Raw genomic sequence first — 19,163 nt, forward strand, 5'->3', positions numbered from 1 at the left:
CTCCCTAAGGGAGGGTGAGCTTTTTGGCATGACACTGAGTTGGCTAAAAACAGTACACCTTTGTAAACAGATTGTTGAATGATTGTCTAGTGGCCATGAGTGCATTTTCTCACAGAATTGATACCAACTTTGCAATTTTTTTTTTACCTTTGCGAGTGTTTTTTTTTTTTTTTTTTTTTTTGCCTCAAATCCCAGGGGAGCTGCCCCCCCCCCCCTGCCTCCCCGGAGGCTACGGCCCTGCACACTGTGTGCCTAGTAGTCTATTAATACCAGACCGTGTCCAACTGCCAAGTGAGCGTTTGGGAAGACAGCTCACACTGCGATGTGCAACTTATTTCTTATGCAAATTAGTCATCAAAACGTCAGAAGTGTCAACTGGGATGTGACAATGGGGTTACGTGGTAAATGCCTGTGGTTTTTATTCTGCATGGAGTTTTTAAAAATACACATACCAGGTAGGCCTACATTGTAACGTACGTACCGTACCAAATGATAGGCCTAACGTTCAATAAGCAGAATGGTCTGCGTACCTAAACATAACATCAGGTACAGGTACCGGTTCAGAGGTTTAAGTCCAGGTCTGGACCTGAACCTGTACCTGAACCAGTGTTCGGGTGTCCCATGGAGGACCGAAGGCCCGATAGCGAGCGGTAGAGCCGCGAGCTTCCTGGGGGAGGGGGGTCCGAGGCATGCTCCACCAGGAAATTTTGAAATTTTTAACCATTTTAAACGCCATTTTCGGCATTTTGAGAGGCAAATAATTGTTCTTAAAGGTAAGTTTATTTTACGACAGCGTTAATGTTTTGATATGTTGGACGTTCCGCCGCTGCACTGGATGGTAACATTACAGAGGTTGCACCGTGCGTTCTGGCCCCCTAGCTAACGGCTTAGCGATTCCTATCAGTCTGCGAAGGATAGGCCTACCTACGGAAGCCGTCTGGTGTCATGTTAAAAAATTATTATCTCGCAATTTTGAGGTAGTAATTGAAATTTGGACAAAAAAATATTATCTCGAAATTTCGAGATAATTTTTTAACATGACACCAGTCGGCTTCCATACCTACCGGCAGGGCCTTTATCAGACAAAGGCGGGTCCAAATGGAAGGGGGGGGGGGGTAAAATGGTAAAATATTTAAATCATTGTCCCGCCCACATGCTTAAATATGGAAAGAAGAGACCCACAAAATCAGCTAAATCATGGTTCACCCACTCCCATTAAGTAATTAAGATCTAATAAGGGGGAGTGGAATGTCGCCGCACTTTAAGACATCACAATTAAACCCCTTAAAGGGATAATAACTCTTCGTTTCGGCCAAAAAATGAATTTTCCTGGAGTAAACAACAATTTTCCCATACTTACCAATGGTTTATGAATCCATTTTTACATTCAAAGTTAGTCCCTGGTTTTTTTCTAAAAAGTTTGGTTTTTTGTTAAAATCTCTTAAGAGATTTTAACAGAGTATAGCCATCAATGGAGGTCACGTGGTCTAAAGACAAGCTCAGACATCAGAATAATAGCTATAACTGCCGTTTTTGTGGTAAAACAGAATATACTATATTTCTATGAGTTATTCACAGTGTTTTTATTGTGAAATATAGATCTCATACGAAGAGTTATTATCCCTTTAACATAGTCTGACCCACAATTGGTAGGCCTTTTGTACCATCTACTACCAGGGCGACAGATTGATCTTCCACAGATATTCACAGATATGTCTATAGATAAATAGTCATTTTGGCTCTCAGCAAAAAATGTCCACAATAATAACTGCGGCCCTGGTAGAGGGTAGGCCCTTTGCCCGGTTAGTGCAGGTACACTAGAACCGGAAAGAAGCCGTACAAAAGTCAACACTACTGCATCGTCATTTGTTAATACGTGGACAGCGTCCATCGTGCCTATGAGTCGTCTGGGGTAAACAAAAACATTTGCGTCACTCTTTCGGCTCGTTTCCTCTTTTTAAGTCCAGTTGGTGACTTCATATGCCGTGGTCGTGATATCATCTCTTGAAAGTTCAGGCCTTTATAAGCGAACTTTTAGTTTTAGGACTAATGCAGCACGACTGCGGGAACTGATAAAAAACTCAGTACATATACCAGTAAGAGTTGGCCTACAGCTTTACAGGAGGTGTCAAAGGCATTTTACCAACGCCTTTTTATTGTCTGTGGAAATTTTACATGAGGTCAGAGGTACGTTTATTTGTCTAAAGTCATGTTATTATTATTTGTCAATGTAGATGTAGTAGTACGTTATTCATGGCTTTTATTAGTATTATACCTGTGTAGCAAATTGGCTAAATTGAACGATATATAGAAACCATACACCTGTAGGTCAGTTAAATCGCGCGTGCGTGTCACCTAGACCGTGATCTTGAGTAAACCGTGGTAGACTTGATAGCTAGGGCATTTGAGTTGCATTGTGGTTGACAAGTGTGTTAAATTAAAGTAGATTTTGTGGTTTTTAGAAACATTGGCTGATCAAATTGACAGTTCATTTGCATCAACTGTTATTGCCTGTTACACGGTACAGAGGGATCTAGTATGTGTGTGTGTGTGTGTCAAATAAGCCATATAGATCTACATTTTAAATTTGCCCAATATATAACTTGTTAAGGCTGTTGTGTATCTTTAAGTCTACATGTATTTACATTGAATATGGGAACACTTGCCAGAAAGAAATATTAATATGGTACCATTGATTTTGTTATTAGGTAAATGTCACATGCTCAACATTTTTATATTTACCAGGTATATTAACAAAAGATGGAAATAGTAGATTACGTGATTGGTCTAGATGTGAAGACGGCAGTTGTTGCCAGCCTGGCATTTCTTCTAGCCATGGTGTATCTAAGACAAAGGAAGGGAAATCTACCACCTGGACCCATGCAAGTGCCTTTTCTTGGAAGCATTTTCGGTAAATTGCTTAACCTAATACTTCCTTATATCGGGGGGAGGGGTGGGGCAATTTCAGTGGATTGTGCAAGTATATGTAAGTATGAGGCAGCTACATGTAGTAGAAAAGATGTGATATGTGGTACTTTTTGCCACCATAAAATTATAGTTTTAGCCTTATTATACACATATATCCTGTAGATTTTAAAATGATTGAGCTGTTCTTAGAGAAGAGTTTGGCATAATTTTACAGCGTGCTTATCAAAATTCTTGCTTAATTTTTTTTTGCAGCTCTCAATAAGGATGTTAGACTGTTCAAGGTGTGTGAAGAACTGGCAAAAACATATGGTGAAATGACAACAGTTAGCTTAGGCAAGTCAAGTTACAAACTATTCATATTTAATTATTATTCTTTTATTTATTATTTATTTATTTATTATATTATTATTATTATTCATATTTATTGGGATAGTCAAAACTAATCTAATTAATATCTTTTTGTAAAATAGCATATAACTAATACTATGCAATTGACATCATGACAGACAAATTCTTAATATAACTTGAGATGGGAGGGAACTTTCTCAAAAATTGAACAATGTACATTGCATCAAATTTGGTCCATCAAGTTTGGTCTTACATGTATCAGCTGTTTAAAGATGCATTTAAAGTCATATTTTTACCACAAAATCTGACCCAGTGCCACCATATAGTTTTAAATTGTTTAATTTAGAGAAATATTAAAGGGCATCATTCATATTTCCACAAAATGATATTTGAACAGATATTTTCTGTTTTCTTTACGTGCTATGTGTGTGTGTGTGTGTGTGTGTGTGTGTGTGTGGCTTTACAATAATTTATTATGTGGGAGAGGAGTGAGAGTGATGATTATGCAATGCACGTGCAGTGCTACTGTATGTCATTTATGGGACTTTAATAAACTGGAGGAATGGATAAATAGTTTGAAATAAATTTACAACCAAAAATTTGAAGCAGGTGTTGTTTTGAAACTTTGGGAGGGGGGCAGAACAGGGGATTAATTTTGTTAATGACATGGCATGTCGACTTTATTTTCGTCATATAAGAAACTAGTGGAAGTGGTTTATATACCTTATCGGCATCCACACTTGCTTTATATGTATTATAACTTTTAAAATGTTATCCTTTCTTTTCAGGGTTGGCACTGGAGAATCTTGTTGTTTTGAACTCTGCAGACGTGGTTCATGAAGCTTTTGTAGAGAAGAAAGAAATACTGGCAGGAAGAGATACAAGTATTTGGTCATGTAAGTATTTGTAAAAAGTACAATTATTTGATGTAATTTTACCTTGCTGAAGGTACATGTAACTGATCATGGCTAATATTGTAGCTGGAGGTCACCTCAGGGATACGAGGTCATGGGTCTGATCTCCATCATATAGCACTTAATATTGAAGGGTGTTTTGAAGCAGAGAGTTGAATGCATAACTTCAAATTAAATGTGTCCAGTTTGGTAGCACTACTTTAGTATACTGGTTTATAACAGTGGACAAAAAAATTTGGGAATGTGCATTAATTTTATCTGTATACTGGTAGTTGATACTTACAATCTGTATAAAACTCTTATCAAACCAGCCTTATTGTCCACAACTTCTACAGTCAAAATGACTAAAGTGGCTATTGTGAACTTTGTTCAGTCAATTTCATATTAATTACAAGCAATGTGGTTTTTATAGCTGATAATCTTTTTTTCCTTTTCTTACAGTTGATTAACCTTACTGAAGGTTTTGAAGATAAAGTATTTGGTGAATTTGGTCCAATATGGAAGCTGATATTTATTGATAATTTATTATCTTTTTCTTACAGTTGGCTTCTTTACTGAAGGATTTAAAGATATAGCATTTGGTGACTTTGGTCCAAGCTGGAAGCTTCAAAGAAAATTGGCACTTAAAGCTATCAGGTACATGTACTTCTGTATAGCTTATGACTCAGAAGACCAAGAATAAAGCTATTTGATGAAATGGGGTTTTCATTGTCTCTTGTGCCATACATTGTACATCAGTTCTGAAGAGATAAACATGTTTTCTGTTAAGTTCCTGTAAAGTTCTCAAGAAATTTGACTTTGTTTGTTTAGGTTCAAAACTTTGCTTTTTCTTTTCAAAGTTTATGAGAAAATACTACATTTGTTACATAATATTTTTTTCCACATATTTATATTAATGCCATATACTGTTAACATTGTGTGCAGAATGATGAATGAGAATATTGGTAGATAGCTGTATTTTAATGGTTTTGCAGGACATATGCCATGGGGACTAAGTTGGAGCAACTATTGAAGTCCTCCTACAGTGATGTGGCAGCTTTATTGGAGAAAGAGAAAGAACCTTTTTACTTTGGGGAGTACATGCATTTAATGTTGTATAACATTATCTGTAGAATGGCATTTGGAAAAAGGTAAGAACAGTAATAACAGTTAATGCACCTCAAAGACTTTCATTGTGACATATATATATAGCAAAAATATTATTGAAACTAAATTTCTGCAATTTTGCATTAATAAAGGGTATATCCTATCCAGAATTGTTGGTACAATTTCCATTTATAAAGCAAGACTGTTGGTAAATTGATTTCCTGATTACTAATCTTTTCAGTCTGAAGAGTAAAATTCACCAGCATTACTAGGTTAAAAATATACTATTTATGAAAACTATCCTTCTCAGTAAATATCTTAAAAATATGTTTCCATTTAAGAGGCACAACAAACACACATTCAAATACCAATTTGATTAATTGTTGTGATTTTTTAGCTACAAAATTGATGACCCGGAGTTTCTTCAGTGGAGAAAATTACTAACCTTGATGGTCGAAGATTATTTTCAAAGTTTTCTACCACCAGATTTGCTACCTCTGCTGGAGCATGCACCAATAAAAAGAGTAGCTTCGTTTAAAAAGAGTGTCAAGGAATTGCATGGAATAGTCTATAAGAAATTAAATGAGCACAAGGCAACTTTTGATCCAGGTAATTCATGTTTTCTTTAGGTGTTTTAATGTCCTTAGGCACCATTTCAAATGTCCATTCTATTTCAGTACTCCAGTATATTGCTTTTTAGAAACATTTGTTTTTTTTTATATAGTACAGTATGTGCAAACAATTTACTTTTGAGTTTAGTTGAGTTTTTTATTCCACCTGTATTATGTGGTAATTTCTTAAATTTCTTGTTTGCTTCACTCATTCTTTGTTCTATTTTTTCAAGATGTGTACTTTTTCAGTTGCCCATGAAAATGTTCTCTCTGATGTGAAGTCATCTCACTTTCAGAACTGAATGTATGCAATACAGAAAATTGTTTTGGAGAATATGACATACTGATTTTGTTCAACTTTGATAAATGATTCCTGTTCCTTTTGATGTACAGATGCTGCTCCACGTGACCTAATGGACCAGCTGCTTTTAGCACAGAAAGAGTCTGAAGAGGAGGGAGGTGAAGATACTAAGAACTTGCTGACAGACACACATGTTGTGCAGACTGTATTAGATGTGTTTTTTGGTATGAATTTAAGATCCTCATTATGAGAGAAGATAGTTTTGATGGAATAACTAACTTTCTAATTACATGTTACTCTTTCACTAGGGGAAAATTTAGATATTATTTATGTATTTCAATCTCAATTTTAGAATTTGAATAAGCAACCTGTAATTTTTATCATTGACTCTTTAATTTGTCATTTTTACTTTCTAATTTGTCATTTGAGCTGTTCATAAATTGCTATATTTAGCTTTTAATTAAACATCCATTGAGATTTTAATTGGAATTCTATATACAAATAAATTATTGTTATTATTATTATTTAGCTGGAACAGAAACCTCTTCAGAAACTCTGAAATGGATACTTATGTATACAGCAGCTCATCCAGATGTTCAGGAAAAGATGCACAATGAAATATTGGATGTTTTAGGTGATTGGTTTAAGGCAAATTGGAAAATTATTTGTATTGAAATAGGGAAAATTGTTCTAACATATTACCATAGTGTAGTTACATATGTGAATGGTAAAAAAATCTGACAAAATCTCATTGCACCAAGAAATAGTTACGAATATCAATTTTGACAACTGAAATAAAGAATAAATTGTGCAAAAATTATATGAATAATTATCAAGGTGAAGTTGACATTGGTCTTGCAGAAAAAAGTGTCAAAGAACAGGATTAAAATCATTTTCATGGAATTTGTCTATATTTTTCTACCAATCAGTTTTTACAGCAAACATTTATCCCATGCCACCAGTATATCATGTACCAGTTGCTGCTTCTACAATAGCATGTGCCATTCAAAGTTTTATTTTTGATACATGTACCAATTTTTTGCTGTATCTTTGTTTCTATAACAGGAGGCAGTGATGACCTTCTCAAAAGCAAACCCAAGTTAACATACTGTGATGCTGTTTTGCATGAAGTGATGAGACTGAGGCCAGCAGTCCCAATGTCTCTGTTTCACAAAGTCCTGCAAGATACAAAACTGGGTAAGTCTACTGGCGATCTAGGAAAACTTTTTGGTGTATCTTTAATATATATGTATAATTAAAGTTAAAGATTAAAAAAATCATTTTTTAAAAGACTAAACATGTTTTGCTTACCTGGGAGCCATTACATTTCAATTAATCAAATTAATTTTTTTATCAATTGTTCTTGATCATTTGATGTACAGTATTCATTATTTCTTCAAGGAAAGTATTATTTGCCGAAGGGAACAATTGTCACTCCAAACATATGGGGAATACACCATGATCCCGCAAACTGGGATTCACCAGAAGAATTCAGACCAGAAAGGTTCTTAGATGAACATGGCAACATACATGTGGATTCTAAGATATGGCTTCCATTCTCCAGTGGGAAGAGAAAATGTCTTGGGGAAGCCCTGGCCAGATCTGACATAATGATGATCATGGTGTGTACCCTTTGGATAAATGAAATTTTTTTGATTGCACAACAGTATCTAGGACATCTTCACCCCCCCCCCCCTCCTCCAGAAATACTACCGTTCTTTTTGTTACATTTATCTTTAAATAGAAATTACTTTACTGAAAAAAATCATGGGTAGATTTTTGTGTCAGAATTGAATTTTTTAACCTAAATACACCATATTTTAAATATCTGACCTACATTACATGCCAAAAACATCAGAATTTAACATCATTTTGGCAGGATCATGATGAAAAGAGATAGAAATGAATATTGCATTCAAAACAAAATACATTTTAAATGTTCCAGAATATTTATGGACATATTTTTACAATAGTTTTCATGTTTTAATAAAATTTGATTCAGGAAAACCTTTTTAACGACGTCTTTGGTGTTGATAATATTCCCTTTGTCTTGATTTTGATGATTATTGACATGATTTGACTGTTTGTTTTTTGTTTCATCAGGCTTTGTTTTTCCGGGACTTCAAAGTGAGCTTTCCACCCAATGTTACAGGAGACTTCGAACCAGCAGATAAAATCATTGACTGCCACTGTAAACGTCAGAAACTGGTTATTGAAAAGAGGAAAGGCTAGATTTACACACACACACAATAACATATATAATACTGTATGAGTATTCCAGGACATGAATAATTTTATATTAAATCTTTTTTATTAATATCAGATCATGGTCTCCATTTACATCTAAATGTATAAATATGAATATAATAACCATTAAAAAAATTGCTATAAAACAGCTATGGATATTGGATGGAGTAACATGTTGATACACCATGTTCCAATCTTTTATTGATAATTGTGGAAATACTTGACTAAATCTAACCACCGCTATGGCACTCGATTAAATTGTTATTACCATGTTGGTAACTGCGATACATGACATTTGTAAAGTACAAGAACTTGAAGTGTAAATATCAAGACAATACATGGTGGAGCAGGACACAAAGGAACCGAAAGAACTGGCACCAAAGGAGCAACTGACTACTAACCTGATTTTCCTAGGCAGAACTTTAGACATAACATATTTCATATATTTCAAACCATATATAGTCCTTCATTTAGTGGATTTTTTGGAATGCTTACATTTTATTCTATTAAGACACCCTGTTTAGTACCTTCTATTTTATTAAGAAACACATCAGTAGGCCTACATTAAATCATGTACACAATATGACATGTTTACCATGCAGTTTTTCCTTTAAGCCACCAACTGTGACACTCCGGGGGTCTTGGAGTAACATGTTAAGTAATGACAGTTCACAGTATATCCATTTAATTTTTTGCAAAGAAATAAATACATTAACAAATATTTTGGTGCAATTTCACCATCGGGCCTATATAAATCACTTGGGTGCCATTAAAACTTTGATTATCACATAAGTACCAATAAACAATAACAGGATTGATGGATCATGTGCAAATGTAAACACACATAGATATAGAATTTAATGTAAAAAATAATGACATATACCATCAAAGGTTATAGAATGAGATTTAAAACTTTGGAGAATATAGTACATAATTAATGACATCTTTAATGTGTACTACTAAGTCTGCTGTGTATGATCTCAGAAACATTGTCGAGACTCAGTCGTTATACTGTATATATTTATAAGAATGTCAAAAATATATATACAATATAATGTGTTCTTAAAAGATATATAATACATTCAAGAAAGTAAAGTTCAAATCTAATACATCTCTTTAGGGTGTTGTTACCTTTTATTATCATCCAGATACCAAAAATGAGGTTTTTTCCTGCATCTATAATTTGACAATAATGCATCTATTTTGTGCTGATTTAAAACAATAAAAAAACCCACGAAAATGTAAGATATCGGCTTTTATATCTCTCGTTGCAATTTAAAAGCATAGTTAATTCAAAGCTTTAATCGCCAATTTAACACTTCTATTTTGAGGTAAGACACGTAGCAATCGTTATGGGGCGTAACTTCATCCCTGAACAAGATTTTATCACGAAAATTTGCAGCATTGACCACGAGTGTATGAGCTACAATCCCGTGCAGTCATTTTGGTTTAAATGCTTTTGTTATGGAGTTATGAGCTCTTAATTACATATTTTCATTGAACAAAGGCATTATTTAACTTTGTCGACGATAAAATCTGGCAGGGTTTTAGAGTACAAAATGATGTTATGGAATCAGCGTTGATAAGGTGATCATGGGTGCTGTAAGGTAAAGGAAAAATTAGAGAAAACGATTTTTTCAGTTTTTACCCCCAATTAAATGCCAATTGTGATGTCACCCGTAAGATGCTTGAATGATCTGTGTGCGACCTTAACGATCACTGTGCGTTCTTTGAGTGTCCAACGTCGTCCTGGCCAGTTTCATGGTCGCACAAAGGACGCAGAAAGGACGCCGTCCAGTGTAAAGAGGGTTTAACCTTATGTGTTATTTGGGTTTCAAGGTATATTGTAGCAAGGAGTTATAACAGTTATAACTCCTTGATTGTAGAGTGCATTTTAGAAGTTCGATTTCAGAAACAATTAAGTCTTGGCTTCCTTCACAAAAGACTCAAATGACATAAAAGTCTGCAAAGGATAAGCCTATATTATATCAGGCATAGGTGGGTCTAAATAGAGGGGGGTGGGGGGGGGTGGGGGTAAGACGGTAAAATATTAAAATCATTCCGCCATCCTATACTGTAGAAGGAAGAGGCGCCTAAAAATCAGCAAAATCATGGTTCACCCTCTTCAAGTAGGCCTAATATGGGAGAGTGGAATGTCGCCGCAGTTAGTGCAGTTAAACCCCTTAAACATTTGCTCTCCTTTTTATATATAGTCTGACCCACAATATTGGTAGGCCCTTTAAGTGCAGGTACACTTGAACCAGATGAACGCCATGTCAACAATATTAGGCCTACTGCATCGTCATCTGTTGACAAATCGACGGCGCCCATAGTCGTGCCTGTGAGTCGTCTGGGGAAACCATGAGCATTTTTGCATCATTCTTTCGGCTCGATTCCTCTTTTTAATTTCAGTTGATGACTTCATATGCCGTGGTCGTGATATCATCTATGAAAATCCAAGCCTTAATAAGCGAACTTTTAGTCTAAGGACTAATGCACCACGAGGAACTGATACATTTTCGCGTCATCGTTACAATCTACTAGAAATAAGGTATCAAAGACACATTACCAGCGTTTTAAACATCTGTTGAAATTTTAGACTAGGTCAGAGGTACGTTAACTTGGTTAGAGTCATATTTTATTATTATTTGTTCTAAAACAAGTACGTTATTCATAGTTATTCTCAGTATTGTACCTGTGCACAGTGTAGCTCTGATATTAAACGGTAGAAAACATGCACCCGAAGGTCAGTTAAATTACGCATGCGTGTCACCAAGACCTTGATTGCGTTGTGGTAGACTAGTGAGGTATATTCAGTGGTTTATGTGGTTTTTAGAGACATTGGCTGATCTAGTTGACAGACGAGCGATGGTTCAGTTGTACTAACTAAGCTTGTTACACAGGAGGATCCATGTGTTTGTATCATGTAAACTATTTAATGTGTTTGCTATGCATTTTTAATTTGCACAATACAACTTAATTGCATCTTCTACAGTTTTTTTTAACAGGGCAATTAATTTAATTAATTTTAAGGATGGTGTGTATCATAAAGTCTACATATGTATAAATTTACATTGAATATAAGAACATATAAGAAAAATATTGATATGACCTTATTGGTTTTTGTTATTAGGTAAATGTCACATGCTCAACATTTTTATATTTACCAGGTATATTAACAAAAGATGGAAATAGTAGATTACGTGATTGGTCTAGATGTGAAGACGGTAGTTGTTGCCAGCCTGGCATTTCTTCTAGCCATGGTGTATCTAAGACGGAGGAAGGGAAATCTACCACCTGGACCCATGCAAGTGCCTTTTCTTGGAAGCATTTTTGGTAAATTGCTTAACCTTACAGTGTACTTTCTTATATCTGGGGGTGGGGTGGGGCAATTTCAGTGGATTGTGCCAGTGAGCATGTTTACAAGTATGTGGTAGAAAAGGTGAGATGTATGGTACCTTTTGCCACCTTAAAATTAGTTTTAAGTTACATCATATTAGCCTATCAATATCCTTTAGTTTTGAAAGTAATTTTTAGTTGTACTTTTAAAACATTATAAAAAAAGTGTCTTGTTTTAATTTTCTTCCAGCTCTCAATAAGGATGTTAGACTGTTCAAGGTGTGTGAAGAACTGGCAAAAACATATGGTGAAATGACAACAATTAGCTTAGGCAAGTTATGTAACATATTTATTTATTTATTTATTTATTAGGTTAAAATATAATATTATTAATGCCTTTTTAAAAATAGCATAAGACTATGCAGTTGACATCATGACAAATTAGTTCTTTACTTTCTTGACAGTTGTATCGATAATAATTTGGTCTTATCAGCTGTTTAAAGATGCATTCAAAGTCAAAATTTTGCCATAAAATCCAACCAAATGTTACCATATAGTTTCAATTAGTATAATTTAGAAAAATACCAAAGGGCATCATTTCATATTTCCCAAACACTGATATTTGAATAGATATTTTTCTGCTTTCTTTCTGTGCTACACTGTATATATTATATATCCCTCAGCAGGCTCATTTAAATAAGTATGCAATTTTGGGCCCAGCTTTACATTCATATATATCATTATAAAGGAGGTGAGCGAGAGTGATTATGCAATGTGCGTGCAGCCATACGCCATTTAAGGGACTTCAACTAACTGGAGGGAAGGATACATAACCTGAGGTCAATTTACGACCAAAAAAGCTGGGGTTTTTTTGGCAAAATTTGGGATTATTTGGATGAATGACTTGACATGTCAACTTTATTTTAGTCATATAAGAAAATAGTGGAAGTGGTTAATATGCCTTATTGGGCATCCACACTTGCTTTATATGTATTATAACTTTAAAAATGTTATCCTTTCTTTTCAGGGTTGGTACTGGATAAGCTTGTCATTTTGAACTCTGCAGATGTGGTTCATGAAGCCTTCGTAGAGAAGAAAGAAATAATGGCAGGAAGAGACACAACTATTTGGTCATGTAAGACCTTGAGAAATGCAATATTTGACATAATTTTACCTTGTTGAAGGTTATCCTTTTCTTACAGTCGATTAAGTGCACTGAATGGTTCAGAAATATAGCATTTGGTGAATTTGGCCCAAGCTTATTTATTGAAAATTTATAATCCTTTTCTTACAGTTGGCTACATCTCTGAAGGGTTTAAAGATATAGCAGTTGGTGACTTTGGTCCAACATGGAAGCTTCAAAGAAAATTGGCACTTAAAGCTATCAGGTACATGTACTTCTGTATAGCTTATTGCTCAGAAGACCAAGAATAAAGCTATTTGATGAAATGGGGTTTTCATTGTCTCTTGTGTCATAAATCAGTTCCTAAGAGGTAAAAATGTTTATCCATTAAGTTAATATAAAGTTCTTAAGAAATTTAAGTATGATTGTTAAGGTTAAAAACTTCCCATTTTCTTTTCAAAGTATATATGAGGAAATGTAACATTTATTACCAATTCGTTTTTTTCCACTGTTTTTTTATGTAAGTACCATTTGGTCCACATACTATTGTAAAATTTTGATGAATGAGTATATAAAAATTTGTATATCGTTATACATGTATTTTAATGGTTTTGCAGGACATACACCATGGGGACTAAGCTGGAGCAACTATTGAAGTCCTCCTACAGTGATGTGGCAGCTTTATTGGAGAAAGAGAAAGAACCTTTTTACTTTGGGGAGTACATCCATTTAATGTTGTACAATATTATCTGTAGAATGGCATTTGGGAAAAGGTAAGAACTTTAAAGACTTAAATCTTTATGTAGCAAAATATTATTGAAATTTAATGTCTGAAATCTTTTCTTAATCTAGGGTATGTCCTGTCCCAAAGTGTTGGTACAATTTGGATTTATAAAGCAAAACTGTTGGTAAAATGACCTTTAAGTAACTTATCTTTTTTATATTTACCAGTACCAGCAGGTTAAAAAATACTATTAATAAAAACAATCCTGCTCAGTAAATATCCTAAAAATATGTTTTCATTCAAGAGGCACATCTGTCACAGTATAATACCAATTTTATTTACAGCATTGTTGTTATTTTTTAGCTACAAAATTGATGACCCCGAGTTTCTTCAGTGGAGAAAATTACTAACCTTGCTGGTGGAAGATTTCTTCCAAAGTTTTCTACCACCAGATTTGCTACCTCTGCTGGAGCATGCACCAATAAAAAGAGTAGCTGCATATAAAGAGTGTGTCAAGGAATTGCATGGATTAGCCTATAAGAAACTGAAAGAGCACAAGGCAACTTTTGATCCAGGTAATCCATGTTTTCTGTAGGTGTTTTAATGTCCTTGGGTACCATTTTCAAAGCCCACTCCATTTCTTAGAAAAGTACTTCAGTATTACTTTTTAGAAACATTTGTTTATTATTATTATTATTTATTTTATAGTACAGTATGTGCAAACAATTTACCTTTGAGTCTGGATAGTAAGGTTGTACATGTAATACCAGTTTACTTTGTTTGTGGACAGATACCGTATATAATTTGAAATTTTTGTGCCCTCCCCCCCATTACTTTTTCAAAATTTGTACTTTTTAGTTGCCCATGAAAATGTACTCTATAACATGAAGTCATCTCATTTCAGATCTTCTGAATCAACATTTGTATGCAATGCTAACAACATTGTTTCGGAGAATATGATCTATTAATTGTGTTCAACTTTGATAAAAGATCACTGTACCTTTTGATATAGATGCTCCACGTGACCTAATGGATCAGCTGCTTTTAGCACAGAAAGAGTCTGAAGAAGAGGGAGGTGAAGATACTAAGAACTTGCTGACAGACACACATGTTGTGCAGACTGTATTAGATGTGTTTTTTGGTATGAATTTGAAATTCTCACAATGAGAGTAAATAGTTTTGATGGATTAACTAACTTTGTTATTACATGTTACTCTTTCTTTAGATATCATTTATGTATTTCAATCTCAGTTTTAGAATGAGCAACCTGTAATTTTTATCATTGGCTTTTTAATTTGTAATTTTTACTTCTTAATTTGTCATTTAAGCGGTTAATAAATTGTAACATTAAGCTCATAATTGAACACCCATTGAGATTTTAATAGAAATGCCATATAGAAATAAATTGTTGTCATTATTATTATTATTTAGCTGGAACAGAAACCTCCTCAGAAACCCTGAAATGGACACTTATGTATACAGCAGCTTATCCAGATGTTCAGGAAAAGATGCACAATGAAATATTGGATGTTTTAGGTGAATGCTTAGAAGTAAATTCAATAAAATGTACAAAATTTGTTAAAATTTGTATGAACTTTTATGAAAATCATAAAATTTTTATTAAAATCATTCTCATGGAAGTTTTTGATATTTTTGACAAATCAGTTTTTAAAGCACCAGTGGCATATAATTGTGCTGTTCATGATCTAAGTTTTGATGCCATTTTTTTGTACCTTTGTTTCTATAACAGGAGACAGTGATGACCTTCTCAAAAGCAAATCCAAGTTAACATACTGCGATGCTGTTTTGCATGAAGTTATGAGACTGAGGCCAGTGGTCCCAATGTCTCTTTTTCACAAAGTCCTGCAAGATACAAAACTGAGTATGTCAGTTTGAATTACTGCAATATTTGTGTATCTTTTCAGTTTATCTTGTATAAGTGTTTGGAATTTTAAAAAGGACATCATTTTTAAAAAAGAACGTTTTGCTCACTGTGAGACATACACGTACATGTACATGTAATATTTTATCTCATCAAATTTAATTTTTCATCTATTGTCATTGATCACATGATTGACTTGTAGATGTAATATTGTGTAGCTTTAATCTCAAAAGTTGAAGTGATGTATCCATGAACAGAATGTATATATTATTTCTTTAAGGAGAATACGATTTGCCGAAGGGAACAATTGTCACTCCAAACATATGGGGAATACACCATGATCCCGCTAACTGGGATTCACCAGAAGAATTCAGACCAGAAAGGTTCTTAGATGAACATGGCAACATACATGTGGATTCTAAGATTTGGCTTCCATTCTCCAGTGGGAAGAGAAAGTGTCTTGGGGAAGCCCTGGCCAGATCTGACATAATGATGATCATGGTGTGTACCCATTGGATAAATGAAATTTAAAAAAAATTGTAAAACATAATCTAGGACTTTTTCACCCCCCTCACCCCCCCCCCCCCCCCCCCTCCAACAATACCATTGTTCTTTTTGTTACATCTTTAAATAGAAATTACTTCATTATTAAAGCATGGGTAGATTTTTATGTCAGAATTGAACTTTTTAACCTAGATACACCATATTTTAAATATCTGACCTACATTACATGCCAAAAACATCCAAATTTAACATCATTTTGGCAGGATCATGATGAAAAGAGATGAATACTGCATTCAAAACAAAATACATTATAAATGGTCCAGAAAAAGTGTATGGACATATTTTCACAATAGTTTGCATGTTTGAGTAAAATTTGATTGACATTTAGCATTCAGAAAAAGTAATCAAAAATCAATCAAAACCACTTAAATGATGTCTTCGGTGTTGATAATATCCCCTTTGTCTTAATTTTGAGGATTATTGACATGATTTGACTGTTTGTTTTTTGTTTCATCAGGCTTTGTTTTTCCGGGACTTCAAAGTGAGCTTTCCACCCAATGTTACAGGAGACTTCGAACCTGCAGATAAAATCATTGACTGCCACTGTAAACGTCAGAAACTGGTTATTGAAAAGAGGAAAGGCTAGAATTACATATTATACTATGAAATAAATATATATATATATGTATATATATATATATATACACATATATATAATAAAAGAAAAAGAAGAACAGCAACTTTCTTGCCCCGACCGGTTTCTTTCTTTCTTCAGGGGGTTTTGTTTATTTGTTACTAGGTGATGTCATAAAGGCTTAAATGTGACGTCTTTAACAATGAGTGTTTAATTGTTACTTTTACCAATGCTTTTATCTATTCAATGTAGGTTTATACTTATTAATGAATAGATTTTCTTTTATTTCCCTTTCTGTTTGGGTTGTTTCCCTGGTGAATTTATAAAATGGGAATACCGTAAAATCCTTGTTTTTGTTCATAGAGCATTCCCTAATGTGCCCACTCACAGACGTGCACTGATATTTAGGTTGTCTTATTTGTTGTCTGTGAACGGTCATTCTATGTCGGAGAAATGTCGATCGAGAAATGAGACAATTTCTGCAAGAAAATTCAAAGAATAACACCCTGGACACCCTCAATAAATTATGGCAAGAGGAATGCCTTGCAGAAGAGCAAAAATCGATAAACAGATGGCTCAAAACAGAAGGATGGTTAGAGAACTATCAAATGAAATTTCAAGAAATGTTCAAAGGAAAAAACCCCTTCTTTAAAATAAGGGACTCAACACCTAGCAAACACAAAATCTTTCACCGACAAAGTAAATATCAAAAGGTAGCGATACAGAATCAAACTTATCCAGATGCATCTAGAAGACCTTTTTATCAGGCTGAACAAAACAGCGTGCATGGGAGACAACAATATAATCCAACTTCCTTTATACCATATCACCCCAGCACGAACAAAGGAAACCGACAAATCCAATCAACAGTGAGACCAAACCGACAAAAAGGCCATTTTTTAGGGAATGGTCAAGGGAAACCAGCCAGGAAAAAACGCTCGACTCAACAATAATAAATCCGAAAGTGATAAACCTATCAAAGAAAAAATTGTCACAAACTGAAATAAGTATACTAGAGAAAGGATTAAAATTCACACCCACACCCAAAAACCCCAATCATGAAGAACTTAAACAGGATATTTCAAATTTTTGCAGACGGCTACGCTTAGCGGAGTTTTATAAAGACAAAGAAAGTACTGATGAATCGATTGTCCGCAATAAAAGTTCTTTTACACCAAACAGAGGAAGGAATGCAGCATTAGACTTATATATAAACCATATATCAAAATTCCCAACGGATCAGATAAAAACTCAACCTGTAAAAGGAAATTTTAATAAAGAACAATGGAAAACTCTCAATACACTCAGAAATGACAATGACATAATTATCAAAGAAGCAGACAAAGGCAGTGCTGTAGTGATTATGGATACCCACACTTATGAAAAATTATGTCTGAATATCTTAGATGACGAATCATACTATGGACAAATTACGACATATCACCCCGAAACCACTATGCACAAGTTAAACAATCTTTTAACGCTACATGGGAAAGGCCTACTAGATAAGGAACGTGACTATCTCACAAATTTTGAATACAAAGTGAGCAATTTCTATGGACTCCCTAAAATACATAAAAGCGAATGCATCAATAAAGCATGCAAGACAACAAAGTCGACCTACGTAGAAGTCAATGATACGAGTGATTTAAAAATGCGTCCAATTATAGCTGGGCCAGCATGCGAAACTCACAGACTTAGCAATTTTCTAGACATTTTATTAAAACCCTTTACGAAAGAAGTGAAAAGCTACATAAGGGACACGGTGGACTTCCTTAACAACTTGCCAAAAAATATCAATGAAAATTCGATTCTAGTTTCCTTCGATATTACCAACATGTACTCAAACATCCCTCACGACCTGGGCATTGAGGCAATCAGCTATTGGATAGAAAGATACCCGTCACATATTCCAAAACGTATCCAAAATACCCTCATTATAGAAGGACTTAAGTTCATCTTGACAAACAATTCTTTCCACTTCAACGGCAAACATTACCGCCAAAAAATAGGAACTGCAATGGGTACAAAAGTAGCCCCCACTTACACTACACTTGTCTTAGGATACATCGAAAAAGGCCTTTACAAAAGATGCGAAGAACGGTTTGGAGTCGAATTTAGGAATCAATTAGAAAACACATGGAAACGTTTCCTTGATGACTGTTTTATAATTTGGGACAAAACAGAAAATGAATTGGAAGATTTCAACCTGATCCTCAACAACCTACATCCCTCTTTACATTTTACGATGGATTCAAGTTCAACACAACTCCCATTCCTCGATGTTATGGTAATGAGTGTAAAAGGAAAAATTGAGACAGATGTGTATTACAAAACAACAGACACAAAACAATATCTCCCTTTTAACTCGTGTCATCCCAGGCACATTAAGCACAACATACCATACAATCTAGCTCGAAGACTATGCACAATTGTCTCAAATGAAACCACATTAAAACAAAGGCTCAAAGAGCTGGAAGGATTCCTATTAAGGAGACAATACCCAAGACAACTGATACAAA

At 34.4% G+C, this 19,163-nt stretch overlaps 2 protein-coding genes across 9 annotated transcripts; both read left to right on the top strand.

Moving 5' to 3' along the window:
• The first annotated feature begins 373 nt into the window (after positions 1 to 373).
• On the top strand, positions 374 to 16,716 carry LOC106163555 (steroid 17-alpha-hydroxylase/17,20 lyase). 5 transcript variants are annotated; one of them, XM_087004540.1, is made up of 12 exons: positions 1,663 to 2,180; positions 11,606 to 11,771; positions 12,025 to 12,105; positions 12,802 to 12,909; positions 13,069 to 13,162; positions 13,515 to 13,670; positions 13,985 to 14,196; positions 14,634 to 14,762; positions 15,053 to 15,157; positions 15,372 to 15,503; positions 15,784 to 16,004; positions 16,525 to 16,716. In XM_087004540.1, exons 2-12 carry the CDS (start codon positions 11,621 to 11,623, stop codon positions 16,651 to 16,653), a joined length of 1,518 nt encoding a protein of 505 aa, XP_086860666.1. In that variant the 5' UTR covers positions 1,663 to 2,180; positions 11,606 to 11,620; the 3' UTR covers positions 16,654 to 16,716. The 5 variants fall into 5 exon arrangements, with proteins under 5 accessions (XP_086860684.1, XP_086860666.1, XP_013396632.2 ...); XM_013541178.3 differs by lacking the exon at positions 1,663 to 2,180 and adding an exon at positions 10,711 to 11,046; XM_013541180.3 differs by lacking the exon at positions 1,663 to 2,180 and adding an exon at positions 10,711 to 10,986.
• Positions 437 to 9,550, top strand: LOC106163554 (steroid 17-alpha-hydroxylase/17,20 lyase). Of its 4 annotated transcripts, none has more exons than XM_087004448.1 (12): positions 437 to 455; positions 2,746 to 2,986; positions 3,181 to 3,261; positions 4,065 to 4,172; positions 4,733 to 4,826; positions 5,165 to 5,320; positions 5,674 to 5,885; positions 6,281 to 6,412; positions 6,718 to 6,822; positions 7,254 to 7,385; positions 7,590 to 7,810; positions 8,292 to 9,550. In XM_087004448.1, exons 2-12 carry the CDS (start codon positions 2,761 to 2,763, stop codon positions 8,418 to 8,420), a joined length of 1,596 nt encoding a protein of 531 aa, XP_086860574.1. In that variant the 5' UTR covers positions 437 to 455; positions 2,746 to 2,760; the 3' UTR covers positions 8,421 to 9,550. The 4 variants fall into 4 exon arrangements, with proteins under 4 accessions (XP_086860574.1, XP_086860571.1, XP_086860585.1 ...); XM_087004445.1 differs by lacking the exon at positions 437 to 455 and adding an exon at positions 2,083 to 2,187; XM_087004459.1 differs by lacking the exon at positions 437 to 455 and adding an exon at positions 2,083 to 2,187 and having other exon boundaries at positions 2,746 to 2,911.
• Positions 16,717 to 19,163: the final 2,447 nt, after the last annotated feature.

The sequence above is a fragment of the Lingula anatina genome, chromosome 1 (assembly GCF_051362555.1).
Source record: "Lingula anatina isolate TDL-2025a chromosome 1, LinAna3.0, whole genome shotgun sequence".
Classification (NCBI taxonomy): Eukaryota; Metazoa; Brachiopoda; class Lingulata; order Lingulida; family Lingulidae; genus Lingula; species Lingula anatina.